At 42.5% G+C, this 17,964-nt stretch overlaps 1 protein-coding gene across 9 annotated transcripts in view; it reads left to right on the forward strand.

The window, feature by feature from the left end:
- Positions 1–17,964, forward strand: part of PTPN3 (protein tyrosine phosphatase non-receptor type 3) — a 1,752,022-nt gene that overhangs the window by 515,856 nt on the left and 1,218,202 nt on the right. For all 9 annotated transcript variants that reach the window (XM_085606835.1, XM_085606836.1, XM_085606837.1 and 6 more), the window contains one exon: positions 7,145–7,223. In XM_085606835.1, coding sequence (XP_085462961.1) covers positions 7,145–7,223 — 79 coding nt within the window. The remainder of the gene's footprint in view (positions 1–7,144; positions 7,224–17,964) is intronic.

Genomic DNA, 17,964 nt, shown 5'->3' on the forward strand with positions numbered 1-17,964 from the left:
TTTCAGCAACATTGAAGAGACAGCAGATAGGTTCAATCTCTGTGTGACAGGTCTATCAGTGGATGAGTCGGAACTGCCTGAAATTGAATGAGGAAAAGACAGAGGTTCTCCTGTTTGGCACAGATATTTCTTTTTTGGACACCCAGATGGTGGCTGTAAAGTTTGGGAGCCCTCCAGTCCCTGTGCTTAAGGCAACAAATCTAGGCTTTATCTTTGACAATAAATTGACCATCATAAACCAGATCAGCTCCTTCACTTCTTCAATCTTCTTCATCCTAAAGATGATCAGGAAAATGTGCCCCTTTATTCCTCCGTACACCTTAAAAATCGTAGAGATCCAAACGCAGCGCTTTCAAAAGCTGCAGCGTCTTCAAAACGCCGCTGCCAGACTGTTGCTGGATATCCTGAAATTTCAGCCAGTCTGGCACAAGTTGAAACCTTGCACTGGCTCCCAGAGGCCAAGAGGATTACATTCAAATCCCAATGCTTAGCGTTTAAGGCACTCCACGGGTCTGGGCCTCACTATCTGAAGAACCGACTGAACTGGTACATACCGCCTAGAAATCTACGGTCTGTTAGCAAACTTCTACAAACACCCAGGTTCAAGAGAGCTCGTTGGGGTGGAAGAAGTTTTCTGGTAGGCACTGTAAACACTTGGAACATGCTCCCAGCCAGGATCAAAAACAGCCCAACACTTCTAGCCTTCAGCAAAGCACTAAAAACCTGGCTCTCCGTCAAGTAGCCTTTCACACCCAGTACGATTGGCAACCTTGCTGTATCCCTGGGTATTAGCGCCGTTGGGCAGTTGGGCACTTTATAAATGCTCAAATCAAGGCTCATAATATTTTTGTGCCTACTCCCCTATATCAATGTCCGTATATCATTCGCACTCAACATCATTTATTTCAGTTGAAACCATTGCAAAACAAGTTCTCATTACATTTCCTACAGACAGTAAACTTAGTTCTGGTGAACCAGCCTCATCCTCCTGCTTTGTATAGTGGTCAGGGGCACACCACTTTATCACATCCCACCCTCAAGGGTTTATTCCAAATACCCTGAAAAAGCGAGCACAATAATTTCTTTCTTTAAAAGGGACAACTCGGGCCCTAACCTTTATTTCGGTGCCACACGTTCTCTGTCAAAGAAGTACAAAACCCAGCACATCCACCAAGTTCCACAACTTGCAGTCCAATATGATAAATATTCACGGGGATCTAACATCTGTATTTCTGGCACGGGCCACAAGAATTTCGCCCCGTGCCAGAGCTGCGTCTGATCCCCCAGACTGGAGAATCTTTTTCCTCAGGGTTGCACTTTCAGCTGTAATCCATTCCAAGATGTTAGTCTTGTTCTCTGCCCAATGGTTAAATTGCAAGACAAAGGCTAGACAGTGTTTGCCCATTTCTGGAGCAAATTTCTTAAACGTATGCTCTTAGTTTGCTTCCATCAATTAAGTGTAAAAACCAAGCAGGCAGAGCTTAGTCGGAGGGACAGGCACACATTTCTGTTCATAGAAGAGTTGCAATATAGTAGAACTCGATTTCATATGGAAAAAGACTACTTCATCCATCCTGTGTCTGGGGGGGATATGGCCGGGTGATCACTGTGTATCATGCATAGTTTGGATGGAGTCGCGCAAGTCTGGTACAGATAATTGAATTGAATCGGTTTGATGTGTGCATTCTTGACATCTTGTCAGTATCTCTTGATTCATCCTTGCCTATATCCTCTGAGCACGGCATTTTAGTACTATCCAGTGGAGGTGCACACATGCCTAATATATACCTGTAGAATATCATGAATGCCTCCCTTCATGTGCAGTAAAGGCTGAAGTACACTCTTCACCACCGTCTCCTCTGTCCCATTGCTATAGCTCAACCATATAACAGGGTGACATTTTTAACTTACCCAAGCAAAGTGGAGTAGCTGTAAAAGTGACGGTTCGTAGAGAGGGTCATTTTAAGAAATGGTCAATATCTACCATAACAACGTATGAAGCAAAACTCTGGGGCCTAGACAGCTACAGCCAGTAGAGCTCTAAGCAAGTTCTGGACAAAGCTGCAACATTTCTTATCTCAACTCCATTAGGTGCCCTGAAAGCAGCATGTGTCAATGAAGCCATTACTCTCAGAGCTAGCAGGACAGCCATGCACTACGCCCTAAAGAGATGTAACGCTCATAGAGACAATGTAATCCTTGGATGCTGGGCTGAACTTCCAGCAGTGGAGCCAGCTCATCACCACAAAAGCAAACAGGAAGCAGGACACCTAGGGCTAATTTATCTTCCCTTCACATCAAGCGGCATGTCGCCCCTGTCATACATAAAATATCAATTAGAAACAGTGTGTATGAAGTATGGAAATGAAGAGAAGAAAAGAAAGCAAAAACTAACGACACATTCACCCAGGATTGTAATGTCTGAAGATTGACCCACATTGATGAACTACTTGACCATACTGGAAAACAGAGAGGAAATAAGGTGGTTCTCACTTGCCAGGTTCAACCTGTAACTGATCAGTGAGGTCAAGGATATCCATCTACCAGATGCCCACGTTGCAACCAACAGGTCCAATCAAACGCACACCTGTTACTGTCCTATCTCAAATGAAAGTGTCTGAAGTTAAGGTGTCTAGAAAGTCTTATACACGCAGAACAAAAAAGAAAAAAAAAACATTCTTTCACCTATCAGATTGTTGCAGAGATGTATCAAAAGGAGCAACCATCTTCTTTAAAAAACGAAATCTACTGTAAAGAAAAGGAGGAAAAATAGAACAGTCCTGATTAAAGTCCACTACTTCAAATTCTCACCCAAGGTGGTCATGACACATTGAATTGTAGGACACCAAAACGATCTGCTAAGTGCCATAGAGGAACTTTTTGGACTTTTCAACTCCCCTGAGAGACCACCTACTTTCAGAGAAGCAGCAACTCATCCTCCCTTTCTTTTACATTCTCAGCATCACCATGTTAGTGTTTTTTGTTGTACTTTTTTAATGTTTATTCTTGTTATGCAAAATCCTGGTGGCTCAATGCAAACAAAAAGAAAGAAAATATAAATATCTGTTTCTCCTTAGGTGATCAACAGTTTTTGAGAACACAGTAGATGTCCAAATCTTGAAGAGTTCTTACTGACATCAGTGTCATTAAAAGATGGCGTTTGTTGTTCTTTTGCTTTCATTTTCTGTAATACTACTTGAATAAAGGGTAATGATGGGTTTCAGGATACCTGCAATCTGCTATTTCAATTTTAGTTTTTAATATGGCCTATTGCCATTACTGACTGTGAGGCCGGTCTGTTTACTATCATGATTGATAGCAAGTGTATTGTTAAAGGCCTCCTGGCTTACAGGCCTCCGGGTTATTCATCCCGGTTTGTATCAAGTTTGGTTGACTACCTCACCCTACCTGCTCTCCGCTATAGCAAGCTCATTGTACTAGACGATCTCAATCTACATCTGGAGGACGCCGGTTGCACAATGGCACAAGCCTTGCGCCAGGAGCTAGTGACACTGCAACTTCAACTCAGTGTTACGGGCCCCACCCATCAGAAGGGCCATTTGCTTGACCCTATTTTTACCAACTGGGAGGAGGTGTTGGTCAGCACCCCTCTGCCTTTGATCTGGACAGACCACTATTTAATCCCATTCATGCTCCGGACCTCCATCCCGAAGGTGAAAGAACACTCTTATGAGCGCATAGCTTGCCGGAAATGGGCTGGCTTCTCCCCAGACAGGTTTAAGAGTGCCCTCCTGAGGGGGGCCCACCCGGGGGTAAGGACACTGATAGTGCCTGTCTTGAATTGGACGGGAGGATAGAAGAAGCTCTTAATATAACTGCCCCCTGGACATGTAAAACACTAGCCAGAACCAAAAAATCTGCCCCTTGGTTCAATAATGCCCTAAGAATTGCTAAGGCAGAGTGTAAACACATGGAAAGATTATGGAGGAAGAACTTCCATATGCAAGGGAGGAATGAGTACAAAACATCGCTGAAAGCCTATCATAAGCTTATCAGGAAAACCAAGGCTGAATACTACCAAGAAAGAATCAGATCTGCGGAAAATTCCACTAGAGAATTATTCAAGGTCTACAGAGAGATTTCCTCTGTAGACTCTATAGCAGCTCCTGTCGAAGGTTCAGCCGAACGCTGTAACCAAATAGCGGAATTCTTTTCCGAGAAGGTAATAACAATCTACTCTTCCTTCCCTGTTGTGGCTCTGGCTGACCAAGACAGATGGGCTACTTCTCGCAATATAACTGTAACACAGGAGGAAAGGCCTGAGAACTTTTTAATTCCTCCCCCTGAAATTCTAATAAAAATCTGTCGGAGTGTTAAGTCAGGGTCTCCCAAAGACCAGGCCTCCCCGAAAAAACTTGAGGGATGTTTAGAAGCTCTGGAACCCTTCATCAGGTATCTCCTGGAGATCTCATTTGAGACCAGCACTGTCCCGAACTGCTGGAAGGAGGCAGTTGTTCTCCCCCTCCCAAAAAAACCACACCTAGGCCTTGAACACCTTGAGAACCTACGACCCATCTCCCTTCTCCCCTACTTTGCCAAGATCGCAGAGAAAGTGGTCAACCAGCAGCTCACGGCGCACATTGAGAAATTCCATCTTCTTCATCCCACCCAGTCGGGCTTCCGCTCATGTCATTCGACAGAGTCCGCCCTCCTCCTCGCCACTGAGACCATCCGGCAATTTGTGGATGAGGGCCAGACTGCCGCCCTGATCCTGCTCGACCTCAGTGCGGCCTTTGACACTGTGGCCCATAAGATTCTGGTTGATCGTCTAAAGAGGGGAGGTGTATCTGGGAAGGCCTTGGGCTGGTTCACTTCTTTTCTGAACAATCGTAGCTTCCAGGTGAGGCAGGGGAAATTCCATTCTAAAGTGATGGCACTGCAGCAGGGAGTCCCCCAGGGCTCAATCTTAAGCCCCACCCTTTTTAATCTTTATGTGGCTCCCTTGGCTGAGATTGCTGAAGGCTTTGGGATTGGAGTGGTGTCCTATGCCGATGACACCCAGCTGGTTGTGTCTCTGACTCAAGACAAGCAATCGGCAGCTCCCAACCTGGTGGCATGCCTCCAAGAACTTGCAGCCTGGATGGAAATAAACTGCTTAAAACTCAACGGCAATAAGACCGAGGTGTTGATAGTGGGGAAAGCCCCTTCTGTCTGGTCGACTGCATGGTGGCCACAAGATCTGGGCCCCACTCCTATACCGTGTGCCCAGGCAAAAAACCTTGGGGTCTGGATTGACACCCATCTCTCGTTTGATTACCACACCAGACGGGTTGCTGGCACATGTTATGGAGTTCTAAAAAGACTCAGGAAAACCCTTGATATATTACCCACTGCGGCCAGGAAGACCATGATCCACGCACTTGTAACTTCCCGTCTTGATTATGGGAACGTCCTCCTTCTGGGGGCTACAGAAAGGTGCACACACAGACTCCAATGCGTTCAGAACGCAGCTGCCCGTCTAGTCCTGAAGCGCCCCATGAGAGCTCCCTCTAAGCCGGCTCTTGCCTCTTTACACTGGCTCCCTATCCGGGAGCGAGCACGTTTTAAAGCATTGTGTGTGCTACCGCATTATACAGGGCACTGCTCCTGTCTACCTGCGTAACCTCCTCACTCCCTACACTCCCACCCGTTGCCTCAGGTCTGAGGGACTGGGCTTACTCTGTGTCCCTATGATAAAACGAGCCAGGATGGGGGGCCGCTCTTTTCGTTTTTTGGCGGCCCAATCCTGGAATAAACTTCCGGTGTGCCTCCGACTGGAACCAGCTGAAGGTATCTTTAGGAAAAAGCTTAAGACTCTTCTATTCCCCCACACATAGACCTTAGTATCTGCTCTTGCTACTCCACCGCAGCGCGGGGACACCCTGTCCTAGTGTAACCAGGCGCTTTACAAGACCCCTTAACATAACATATGGTTGGAAATCACACAACAGAGCTTAATATATGTATATTACTTGGTGTAATGTATATAACCTGTGTATATCCTTAAGAGACTTTATGACCCTACTTCTACTGGTCTTCTTGATTTCCTGTCCCTCCCTGAACATACTCACAGTTATCCTGTTCGGTAATACTTAAAGAAAATATCTGTTTGTGGTACAGTTCTCCAAAGAGGAGTTATTCACACTGCTTTAAAAAATGTTCATTGGCCCTAGATTGGTGGATAAATATGATAAACAGAATGGAAATAGTCCCATGTGTTCCAATTCAACAGTCTTGTTTTGGTTATCCTAGTTAATACTACAGTCTTAAAAACATTGGAAAATGTGTTTGTGCCTGGATTGCAGTGGGTCGTTTAATCACAAAAATGTTGCTTCGCTGTAAATAGTAAATTAACAGTTATTGTCTCAATTAAAAACTGGGTAAACAATATCCCAGGTCGAGACACACTGAGGTATCATAAACCGTAAGGGAAAATCTCTAGTATTAAGTAATGATGGGATATTAGGTAACTCTGTTGATCTTTACCACTAGTGTTTCAAGGTTGCAGTTTCACTGTTCTCATGGCTTGTAATTGTTCTTGGTACCCAACAATATAAATAACATTTCAATAAACATCCTTATCTGCATTATTAAATTCTTCATTTCTCGTGTCATGTTTTTATGTCCATTTGAGGTGTGTAGTTATATCAAACAGCTCTGCGTAATATTTGTGACATTGCACCATATTACTCATTGTGTATACAGACCATAAGGTTGTAATTAAAAACATATTTTAACACATGAGACCCTTACCTTGATTGCATGAATGTGTTTGCAATTATACAGGATTCAGCTTGCTCTTTATTTACTATTTTCATGGTGACCAATGTTTGAGTGTATGGATAACAATGCCAGAATTTCAAAACTATGCCTCAGAAATCAATTTGTTGATGTCATATCCACTGACCAGAACGCTCCATCTCTATCTTACTGCTGAGTACAAACTATGCTTCATTTTCAGAGCTGATCGATAGGAGATCTTTCTTCCTAAACCCTTAAATATGAATAAACAAATGTTGCAGGAGTCACTTGTAATACAGTATGTTTATAAACTTTTTCTTTGTTCTTATGTGCAACGTTTCAGTATGCTTATACAATCATTTTATTTAAAAAACTGACTTGATCTTCTGAAAACCCATTGTAGGCGGCTTTCCCTGTTCTGTGCTTTTCCGGGTACGATTTTTTATACCAGACCCTAACACACTGCAGTTGGAGCTGACAAGGTAATGGTTCTTTCTTATGCTTTTAAATGTTTTTATGGGGTTTTAGAATAAAAACAAGCATGCCAGAGTGTTTGGAGCAAGCAGTGTAGAGCTGGGGTGGAAGCCATTCTTCATTGACTGTCATGTCAGTCACGCAGTAGTATATTGCCCTTCCTAAGTTCATGCAAGTTAACACTCAGCTGTGTGCCGGTGCCTCCTATATATTGCTGCAGTCCGTGAAGTGCCTATGTAATTGTTCAAGGGGGTTAATCACAATTCTTTCCTAACAGAGTGATCAGAAACATAGCCCATTAACTGACATGCACACTATTACCTTCCTTGGAGAACCACGCATGTAGAACCATGCTCTCGGCTTCAGCTAACTTCAGAAGGACAGATTACCCATAGGAGAAATCTATGATTCAGTAGAAGACTTCCAATGCATGGTAATACATCTTTTAGCTTGCAGGAACGCCAGATATGTGAATCTGGCCTCCATCTGTAGTTTCTTAGCTCTAACCACTAACACAAATATTAAAGTCACTCACCTGTTCTGTCCAGGCAAAGGTTTCAATGATTCAAACCTGAGCTGAACCTCTGGAAGCTATGGCACAGAGCTGACAGGCTTAACTTCGACAAAATGTGTAGAACATACCAAAACAGTTAAAGAGTCAAAAACAAAACACCATTAATATCTTACTCCAATTTATAAAATTACAAAAAGATGTGATGCACAAAATGACACAAAAACGTCAAAAATCCAATTAGTGGAACCGGAGCTATGCATTTTTAAAGATTTAAGAGAAAAAGAGAACCCGCTTTGTTGTATGCGGATGACACGGTCTTATTGGCTAGAACTGCAAGAGGCCTTCAAGCCCTTTTAAATGGTTTTAACGATTTTATGGTCTCCTTGGTCTCCTTGGTCTCCTTGGACTTAGTAATTAATTTTAAAAAATCCCACTCAATGACAATAGGAGATGGAGCTGCTAAAAAGGTTAAATTCTTCTGCAATCAGCAGGAGCTAACAAAAGTCCAGACCTTTCCATATTTGGGGGTCACTTTTGATGACCGAGGATCATGGGTCGCGCAACGCGCACAGAAACAGAATATTCTCGCTAGGGCAACAGGAGCATTGTTGGGTTTTGCAAAAACGGCTGGGATGCAAGCCCTTGCCCGCGATTTTGAAGATATATAACGCTAAGTGCGTGCCTATGGCCCTGTATGGTAGTGAGGTCTGGGGCTATGCGTCGGCAGTGGAGATTCAATTAATTGAGAATGCCTTTTTTCGGAAACTTTTGTCATTGCCTGTTTCTACTTCAATCTTTAATATCCATGAAGATTTGGGGGCTGAGTATCTAGTGGATCAGATTTCCGTTGCCCCATTAATGGGTTGGTTAAGGGTTTGGGCGCAGCATCCACCAACCCTAAACCAGCTCATTATACAAGATTGTCTGGTCCTTGACAAAGCCATGTGTATTCCTTGGCTAAGATATATCAAATCTAAGATGGAGACTCTTGGCTGCTTAGAATTATTTGAGAGACCATGTGAGCTGTCTAAATTGGAAATAAAAGACTTAAAGTCGCAGTTCATGTGCAGGGCAAAGTTGCAGAGAGAAGGCGAGGAAGTGTGTAAACCGTCTGTTAGGAGATTTGTCATGCTAAGTATGGGCAATGAGATCCAGCCATACTTGACTTATATAAATAACCCTTTTCATCTATTTTTATTGATTAGGTTTAAACATGACATGTTACCTTGGCTCCTAGCACACCCGAAGGGCTTTTTTAAAGAGGGCACTTTGGGCCCCTGTCCCTGTGAGAACGCCTCCGAACAAAATATGCTGCATATGATTTTTTACTGTAAATTTTACACTCTGTTACGTAAGAAATTTATTTGCCCCATTTTTAAGAACTATCACTTTGACCAAGTAAGGCCCGCCTTGGTATTTCTGCAAATGCTGGGCTCTCCTCTTGTCTGTTTTGGAGTTGCCAGCTATCTTTCAGGGGCAATTAGAAGTAGAAATCGAATGTAGTTTAATATATTTTAGCTCTATTTTTTAGCATGTTTGACAGTCCGAGACCGGGCCTTTTTATCCCTTTCTCTTGAAATCATGAAATAGTTTTATAAATTTTGGCCTGCCTTACTTTTTAATGTTCACATTCGCCAATTATTTGTTTAAACTTATTTTTATGTATATTTGTGCACTGTGTATTGTTTGAAATTCCTTTGTTAATTATTTTTACATGTAACTATTTGCAAATGAAATTTTGTGTATGCTTTGATGGTTTTAATTATTAACCGAATAAAGCTATTGTTGACTGACTGACCAAGAAAAAGTAAAGCAGAACTGTTTGCGGTTGACACACTGTGATGGAGCACAGGTCGGATACACCAAGCAGGTTCGTTCCAGTCAAATATTTTACCTTTTGAATTAGCCTCTTAAATTGAAGTCAGAATCCTCTAGTGGGAAAAGGCTGCAGACTGTATCCGATGATGAGGTCCATGAGGTTGAATATCTTCTTGCAGAGGGCCGGTGAAATGGATTTGGTGCTGTGGAGAAGCTCCAAGCAGGCCCAAACTGATTCAGTGATGTTGTCCCTTGGGCGGATTGACTTGGAGGGGGGGTTCTAGTCCTCTGGAGGTCTGGAAGTCCGACATTTTTCGAAGTCCACATTTTTCAAAGGTTTCTGAATAAGACATTTTGGACCCCATTACAACTCTTAGGACCTCGGGGATAGCATGTATGGGTCAAGACTCGCTCCAGCAAAAAAGGCCACCAGCAGGGTCCTGTCCACTTCCAGTTGCACTAGTCAAAAAGATCTCTTGCTGCGTCCCTCTAGCCACACATTAGGTCAGAACTGACAGAGTTCACTTCTTTGTCCTGGGTAGAGGTGGAAGCATGTGCAGCTCTTCAGGTCTCCTCACAGGTCTCAAACAGCAGATCCAGTCCTTTTTCGGTTCTTCCACAGGTCTAGAAAGTGTTCTGAGGAGGGTTTCTTGGGGTGGTGCATTTATGGATGACATTAGTTAGTGGATGGGGTGATTCCTAGCTCCTTCCTAAAATGGCGTAAAAATTCCAAGAAGCATCTTCCCCATTTTTACAGAAGTTCATTTTTTGCCCTATTGCAACTACTTTTACTTTTACTCCTGGAATCCAGGATGCGGAAACCCTTCCTTGTGCAGAGTCCATGCGCCCACCCAGAGTGTGCTAGAAAATGAGTAACCCCCCTCTTTGTGAACGCTCAAAACTGGTCCTGGGGTAATTTCACTTCCACTGAGTTTGGAGGCAGCCAGGCTAGGGAAGCAAAGGTTTGCCATCCCAGGTCTTGCCTTTCATTAACTTGTGAAAGGACTGACTCCTCACAATTTAATAAAGGTGCTAGGCCCACCCTAAGTGGTTGTCCTGCCAGGGGAAGAAAACAAACTTTGCCATACCCTGGCCATTGTCTCTGCTCTTGAAGCTGTTTTCACACCTCATTAATGTCACGCAATGGCTGGGCAACTGTTGTATGGCTAATACAGATTGGCCTCCAAGAGGTTTAGCAGGAAAATGGTAATTTTCTAAAAGTTACTTTTCCTAAATATTTATTAAAATTTAAACTTCACCATTGATTTAAACTTAATAAGTAAAACTAATAGTTGAGATGCATTGATGGCCCCTAGAGTGATCACAATTTCTTTCAGGCTCCATTTGGTGCAGACCTATTACATACACTGTACCTATCTACTCCTATCAGAATGTTTCATGCTGGCATGGCGAACGACCCTCCCTGCTATCGCTGTTCCCATACGCCTGCAGACTTCTTTTACTTGGTGTGGTCCTGTCCTGTCCTGTTATAACCCGTCACTGGGAGGCGGTGGTAGCTGAATTATCAGATGTACTGGACATGACCCTGTATTTCTCCCCATTGCTGATCCTCCTGGGGGTGGATAATGGTGTTGTCTGCTCTAAGGCTGATGGAGCGTGGTAGGGAACCCCTCTTATAGTGGCTAAGAGAGATATTGCTGCATATTGAAAGGCCCCCCAGGGCACCATCGCTGGTATTATGGAGACATGGGGTCAACTGGTGTGCACAGCAGAAAAGCCAGTCTATGAGGCAAGGGACTGTCCGGCTAAACATGCAAGAGTTTGGGGTAAATGTCTTGGGGTGTCAGATGTAGACACTGAAGTAGAATGAGAAAGCAACAATTTCTGTTATTCCTGTATGTGCTGGTTTGATTACGATGGGGTTATTGCTACTCTTAATTGGTACAGAATGGTGTTCTTCATGGACTGACAATGTGACTTGTTGTTCCTTCATCAAATTCTCTATAATTGGGTTTCAGTCGTTAACAAAAATCCAATGAGTTAAATGTTCCCTCCTGTCAAGCAAGCATTTGCACACTCCATAATTGTGTTAACTCCCATGTTACGAAACATTGGTCTAAGGAGAACATTTCTTTCCTGAGTTATTTCCCTACAGGATCATAATGAATGCATGGTGACGTCCTAGTTGGATATTTATAATCTGCAACAAGAGCACTGGCATTTTGTATTTTGCTAATTCCACAAAATAATTTTATTGGGAGCTGAAAAAAAGCAAAATATAAGGAATTAGTCTATTAGGTGCACCAGCAGTCAAGTCAGAAGGAATGTTTGGGGATTCGGAGTAACAAAATCGTTTGTAAATAGCTTTTTTTTATAACTTCATACATATCTAATTTAAGTACAGCATGGTATTTAGGGGGCATCAAGGGCCGTATTACAGAAGGTGACCTGGGGTATACAACAGGAGTTTGCGCTCTCCCGGGGCACTTTGGTGTTATAGAAGGGGGCGCAGACGCTTGTGTGACCCCTTCTACAATACCAATACCGATAGCGCTAGCGCACTTAAAGCTCCAGAGCTACCTTCAGAGGGTGTTCCCCCATTTGTATAGGGGCTTGCCCTATGCAAATGAAGGAATTCCTTTGACTCTGCACCCGCGTCATATTACAGAACGGGGCGCAGAGTCAAAGAAGCCCTCAGGAGGCGCACTGACAGTGAGCCATTTAAAAGGTGGCGCACTGTCAGTGCGCGTCCTGAGAGCAGCCCTCTGCGGGGGTAAAGGGGAACATCCCTTTCCAGGCAGGTACAGTCACTGATCTCTAATCCCATTTGAAAGTGAAGGTGGGTGCCGCCTAAACTGTGAAAACACATAGCAGCTGCTCCGTGTTTTCACATAAATGTGCTGCCCCCAGGGCAGCGCAAGTTCACTGCTGCCCTGGGAGCAGCGCATATACCATAATGGGGCGCATTATCACCGTTGGCGTCCAGCGCACCTTTTGAAAGGTTCGCCGGGTACAAACAGTGATAATGTGTAATGCGGTGCCAAGTAGTCAGTAATTGATACCCTCTCTGTGGAGAGTAATAGGTTGCGTACTGATATATAATTTAAGATATTACAAAGCAGAGTTCATGTCTGAGTAGTTACTTAATCTGTCTAAATGAATATGAACCCCTTCTGCTAAAGCTGAATGAAGTCAGATTGGCTAAAGCGCAACAAAGGTGCTATTTTTGAAATAACCAAAGCCCTTTCCTAATGCGATGAGGCAAAAGTAAGAGCACTTGCTTTCTGTTGCGAGGCATTCTAGTGCGCCCTATCTGTGTTCATACCAAAGTAGGTATTTGATATAATTTTCTCAACCTTCTGTGCTCCCAGGAACTGACATTGTGAAGAGGGAGAACAACAAAAATGATTTTTAATTCCAATAATAAAATTGTTTTCTTTGTTTTATTTCATTAATCAGTATGATAAATGCTGTAGCCTGTTGTCCTACCACGCAAGACGACATTATCTACATAGAAGAAAATATGTATAAACGTTAATCTTAATTTAGTGAGTTATAGCAATTAATGCCTAGCCCAAGGCTAAGGTATAGCGACAGAAAAGTAAATGGTCCAGGGCACAGCCTGGCTGTAACCCTTGAAGATATCCCTTTCATTAATAATGCATCAAGGCCCACTTTTTCTTTGGCCCAAGTTTCAGTGTATAGCTGTGACAGTGATCCATGAAAGAAAAGGTGGTTACGTCCCAAGCAGTATTTTTTTTTTCCCCCACAAAAGTACGATTTACTCCTTAAAATGTTGTGGAAAATGTTTTGAAGCTCACATACATAGGAGGATCATGGTGTATTTTGCTTCATCAACAGCACCATAACAGTATCTATGGTGTAAATGCTGGTAAAAAAAAGCTAATTTAGTACACAGGAAGAATGTTCTAGGCCTCTTAGCAGTGGTGGATTTGACCGTACAATATTGCAGCCAATGCCCTTGAATCTAGAAGAGTGATCATGCAGTAGTTTTTAGGGATACCTTGTTAGCTTTTCTTATACACAAGTACTAATATGGAGTCTGCCCTTGAATCTGAGGTGGTACTGTTCTTGTGATATAAAATACATAGTTAGATAAATCATATATAAATGTTGAATGTCCTCTTCATTGCACAAAGTCAGGACTACATTGCCTACTTCGCTATCATGGGTCTCTCCAGTTCATTTATAAATTGTAGTGATTTGTTGTCGACAACAACAATTTACTTCTTATTTCTAAGAAATACATTCTATTCAGAAATGTTGCACATTACCCAATTCATTTACGAAGACAATTGCAAGTATCGTGAAATTAGCTAACCATAACACTTAATTAAATCAACTCTACCAGCACACATCACCAGCTTGTAATCAATATAAAATGGTACATGAATTAAAATATCTTTTCACTATAATTCTTGAACAGGCTGCAGCCCAGTATCCCACACGTATTAAAATATTTAAAAGTACAACAGTTTAAACAATGACATGCAAGACTCTTTTCGGCAGTTTTGGCACCAAGAGAACATTGTACAGTTCAACATAACATAAACCAGCAGAGAGACAATTCATATTGAAAATCTTGTTAACCAGAGCATCAATAAATATTTGGCCCTAGGTGAGCATTTACAGCAAATTTCAATTGTCAGAAGTAAAGTACATTGCGCAGAACCAAATTATATCACTTCACATAGGTCTCATTCAGTTTGGCCTCACTAGCAGGGCATGATGGAATGGTTAGCCATAAGGTAGCATGGTGATATAATCTGAGTTATAAGAAGTAAAGTGCATTGTACTGGACCAAGTTATCACATTTCACATTGATCAAATTCAGCCTGGCTTCACTAACATACCCAATTATTCAATTTCGGGGCCAGTGTCCTAGTCAGGGCATCCTCCTAATTTGGTCTACATGAACCTAATAATTCAAGAGACATAACTCTGACTTAAAGTGGGACATCGACACAGGTCGAAGACAACTAAGAAGAAGAGGTCCTGACATAAGATGATTTGATTTTCCACAGGTATTGGCCAATGGCAATGGCTACATCCTGGTATCTCAGGCCACATATCAGGTTTAGGCCCTTTTCTCTCAACAGTAGGTGGATCCCTGAGTATATTTTTCCTGCTTACATGGACAGTGGCCATAGGTCTAGACTATTTTTGCTTTCAGTCCCGGCGTCTGCCTCCCTGGGTCAATTCCTATCCTCAACCGCAGAATTTCATTTCACAGAGACCTATCTGGTATATTATATAAGTACGGAAAAAGGTCCATACCCTCTTGAGAAATTAGGGTACAGCAGACCTCTTGTACCTCAAATACTGAAGGTCCTCATTCCAGCTAGTTTCCGCAGCACATCAAGGCCCTTGTCAGAAACTCCCAGACAGTCCAACATTACTGTCACTGGATTCCACTTACCAGGAAAGTTTGACGTTAACTCCGGTAAAACTAACACTGACAGTTTATCAACAGGCACTCCGTTTTTAGTCAAAAAATAAAAATACAAAGCAGCCAAGTTTACATTTCTCAACTCCCTCCTTATAGCTTGGACCATTGCATTTCTTGGTAAATCAAGGAGTAATTTATTTTTAAACCTTCCCATGTGACCTGGCTATCCATTTCCAGCACCTGCGCTCTGACTTTACTTCATGGCTCAAAGGTATAGCTTAAATACAGCTATTACACCAAAGGTGTCCTAGTCTCGGCTTGCACTGCTATCCGCCCTTAGGCTACTTAGTAAACAATATTAAAAACAATTTTCCTCACAATTAAACAAGAAAAACCATAATCTTCTTGTCTAATGACTTTTATTTTTCTATACATTTCCAATCTTCTTTGAATATGCCAAACATTGCTTCACATTTGTTAAGAACACAACAGTAATTTTCCTTGTTTGTTAACAAAATGAGCATATGTTGATATACCCCATGCATTTCGAGTACCATGACACTTCATCAGGGGTAACTATAAGACAAAGATAATTAAAATGAAACACCATCAGTACTAATATTTTTTTGTAACAAGCAAACCTTCAGGAAATGAGAAAAGATGTGTGTTGCTCCAAAGGGAGCTAGCCAGTTCCAGAGTACATTCCAAAATGCATCATGCTGATATGTACTCCTAATTAGTTTATAAACAGTGTGGTTTTGAATCACCTGTGTGCTGTGCTCCTTGATGCATGCCATCCCATGGTGAATCAAAAAGAATCTCAAAACAGCCTTATGCTTTTCAAATCATCTACATGGGCATCTATATATCTTGCTGCAAACTTCATAACCCAGCATGCAGCCTGCTAAATTCCAAAATCCACTCCAAAACTTATCGACACTTAAAAGTAAGCTCAAAACTCAAGCACTAGTGAAATAAAAAAAATCCTTCTTTCACCAGTGACAACTTGTGAAAAACTAACCAAAACACCCCACCCTCCGCAGCAAAAAGATAATCCGGATATTCCACTGATAATTTTTGCACATCATTGATCAGGTTCAGCAGTTCACACTAAGGTAAGGGAAAGGTTGGTGGAACATATATATTTATACAAATCATTTGCTTAAACTTAGGAATATCAGTTAACAGCTCGATACACAGATAGTTTGCAGCTTCGTTACCTTCCTCCCATAACGGATGGATACCACTATTAGTAATTCACCCACTGCTCTTCCTGTGGTTGAGGCCTTAGCATTTTGTACTATAGCCACATACCCCTCAATAACTGGGCACTCCCAACAGCCAGGTTTGCTGGAGGAACAATGCTGAGTAACTAGTCAGAACCTCTCTGTAATTTCCCATTTCCATAAAAGATTTAAACCCATGAATATTCTATACCAAGACCCATCCTGGCAGTATACGTCCTGACTCCTACCAGTTAATCTCCTCTGAGCCTCCATCACTCCAAGCAGGGACAAAGTGGCCTTGCATACCTTTGGAGCAGGGAGACTCTGCTCTCCAAGAACTGTACCTCTGATGGTTATGCTCATCGTTCATCCTGTAATAACAAGGGTGTCTGGACCCATCGTAATCGGGGAGATGGAGCAGATCTTGAATGGATTTTAACCCTACATGTTAACATAAAAATGGGGTTGTCCGGGAAACAATCATCCACCGGTGGCTAATGGCCACAGGCTTTGCCTCAGTACCTTCACATAGACAAATGCCATTTGCTACGAAATCTGGTTCAAAGGCTACAGCTAAGCCCTTCATCTCCTCAAAGGCAAACAGTACACAAGTTAACTCTTCCCCTGCTATGTTCTTGAAGCCAACCAATACCAGATCCTTTGAGGTACTATTCTTTAAACTTTTAATATTTGCAAATACACTTAACAGTGTAGATCTATTTAAAGGTCAACTGACAGTAAAGGTGCGAATGCACTGGCAGCGGGATCTAGGGGAACCCATAAGCGATAAAGATTGGCAGTACTGTTGTGCCAAAACCAAAACTATCATTAAATGGGCGACACAGGCTTATTCAATTTAAATACTTGCACCTTATGTATTACACCCTGGAGAAGCAGCACAGATTTGGGTTGTGTGATGATGTGCTCTGCGAGCGTTGCCGGGAGGAAGTAGCGGGAGTCCTACATCTGGCCTGGCTATGTCCGGTGATAAACGAGTACTGGCACAAAATATTTCAGGAATTGAGTACCATTACAGGAGCAACTATAGTGCCGAACCCGAAAGTAGCGCTCCTGGGATATGATTTTGGTATTGCAAAGCCTGTTAGACCTCTGGTAGAGATTGCTGTTAGCAAAGAAACGGGTAGCTTTGAGATGGGGGAAAGGCCTGATTCCTAAGATAGATGACTGGCACACAGACCTTCTATACTGCAACACACAGTTGGGAGTATACAGCGAGCTATTGCCTCCAAAGAGTAGACCTAGGAACTACTGGGGTCCATACCAAACATACCTGATAAGTAAAGAATCTGGAGCTGAGAATGGTGTAGTAGACATAGCAAAATAAATCAAGATAGCAGCACTACGTAGAGAACACTTGTATGACATAGAGGCGACCTGCCTTTAAATAAGACTGCAGTACTTGCAATTAGGTGTATACGTTGATGTACGTAACCCGAAATGCGGTATGTGATATAAACAAGATGTACAGAACAATGTAGCTGTTGGGATATGCCGAGCATGTTGAGACGAGTAGAAATTTTCACAGTAACCAACGTACAGTAGCGCTATAACGGACGATTGTAACATATAACGTCAACTGGTAATGATGACTGTATCCTTGCATATTTCAATTTGAAAAAGAAAAAGTCAACTGACAGAGTGCAGCCTTTTCCTCCTAGCTTGCGGTTTAAAAAATAACTGTGTCTGCACCCTAAGACACTAAGACTAGGAACTCCTCCAACTTGAACACAAGGATTTTTTTAAACAATCTTGGTTTCTTTCGTACCGGAATTACTACTAACGGATGCAGGATTAAGGGG

This window comes from Triturus cristatus, chromosome 5_2, assembly GCF_964204655.1.
Source record: "Triturus cristatus chromosome 5_2, aTriCri1.1, whole genome shotgun sequence".
Classification (NCBI taxonomy): Eukaryota; Metazoa; Chordata; class Amphibia; order Caudata; family Salamandridae; genus Triturus; species Triturus cristatus.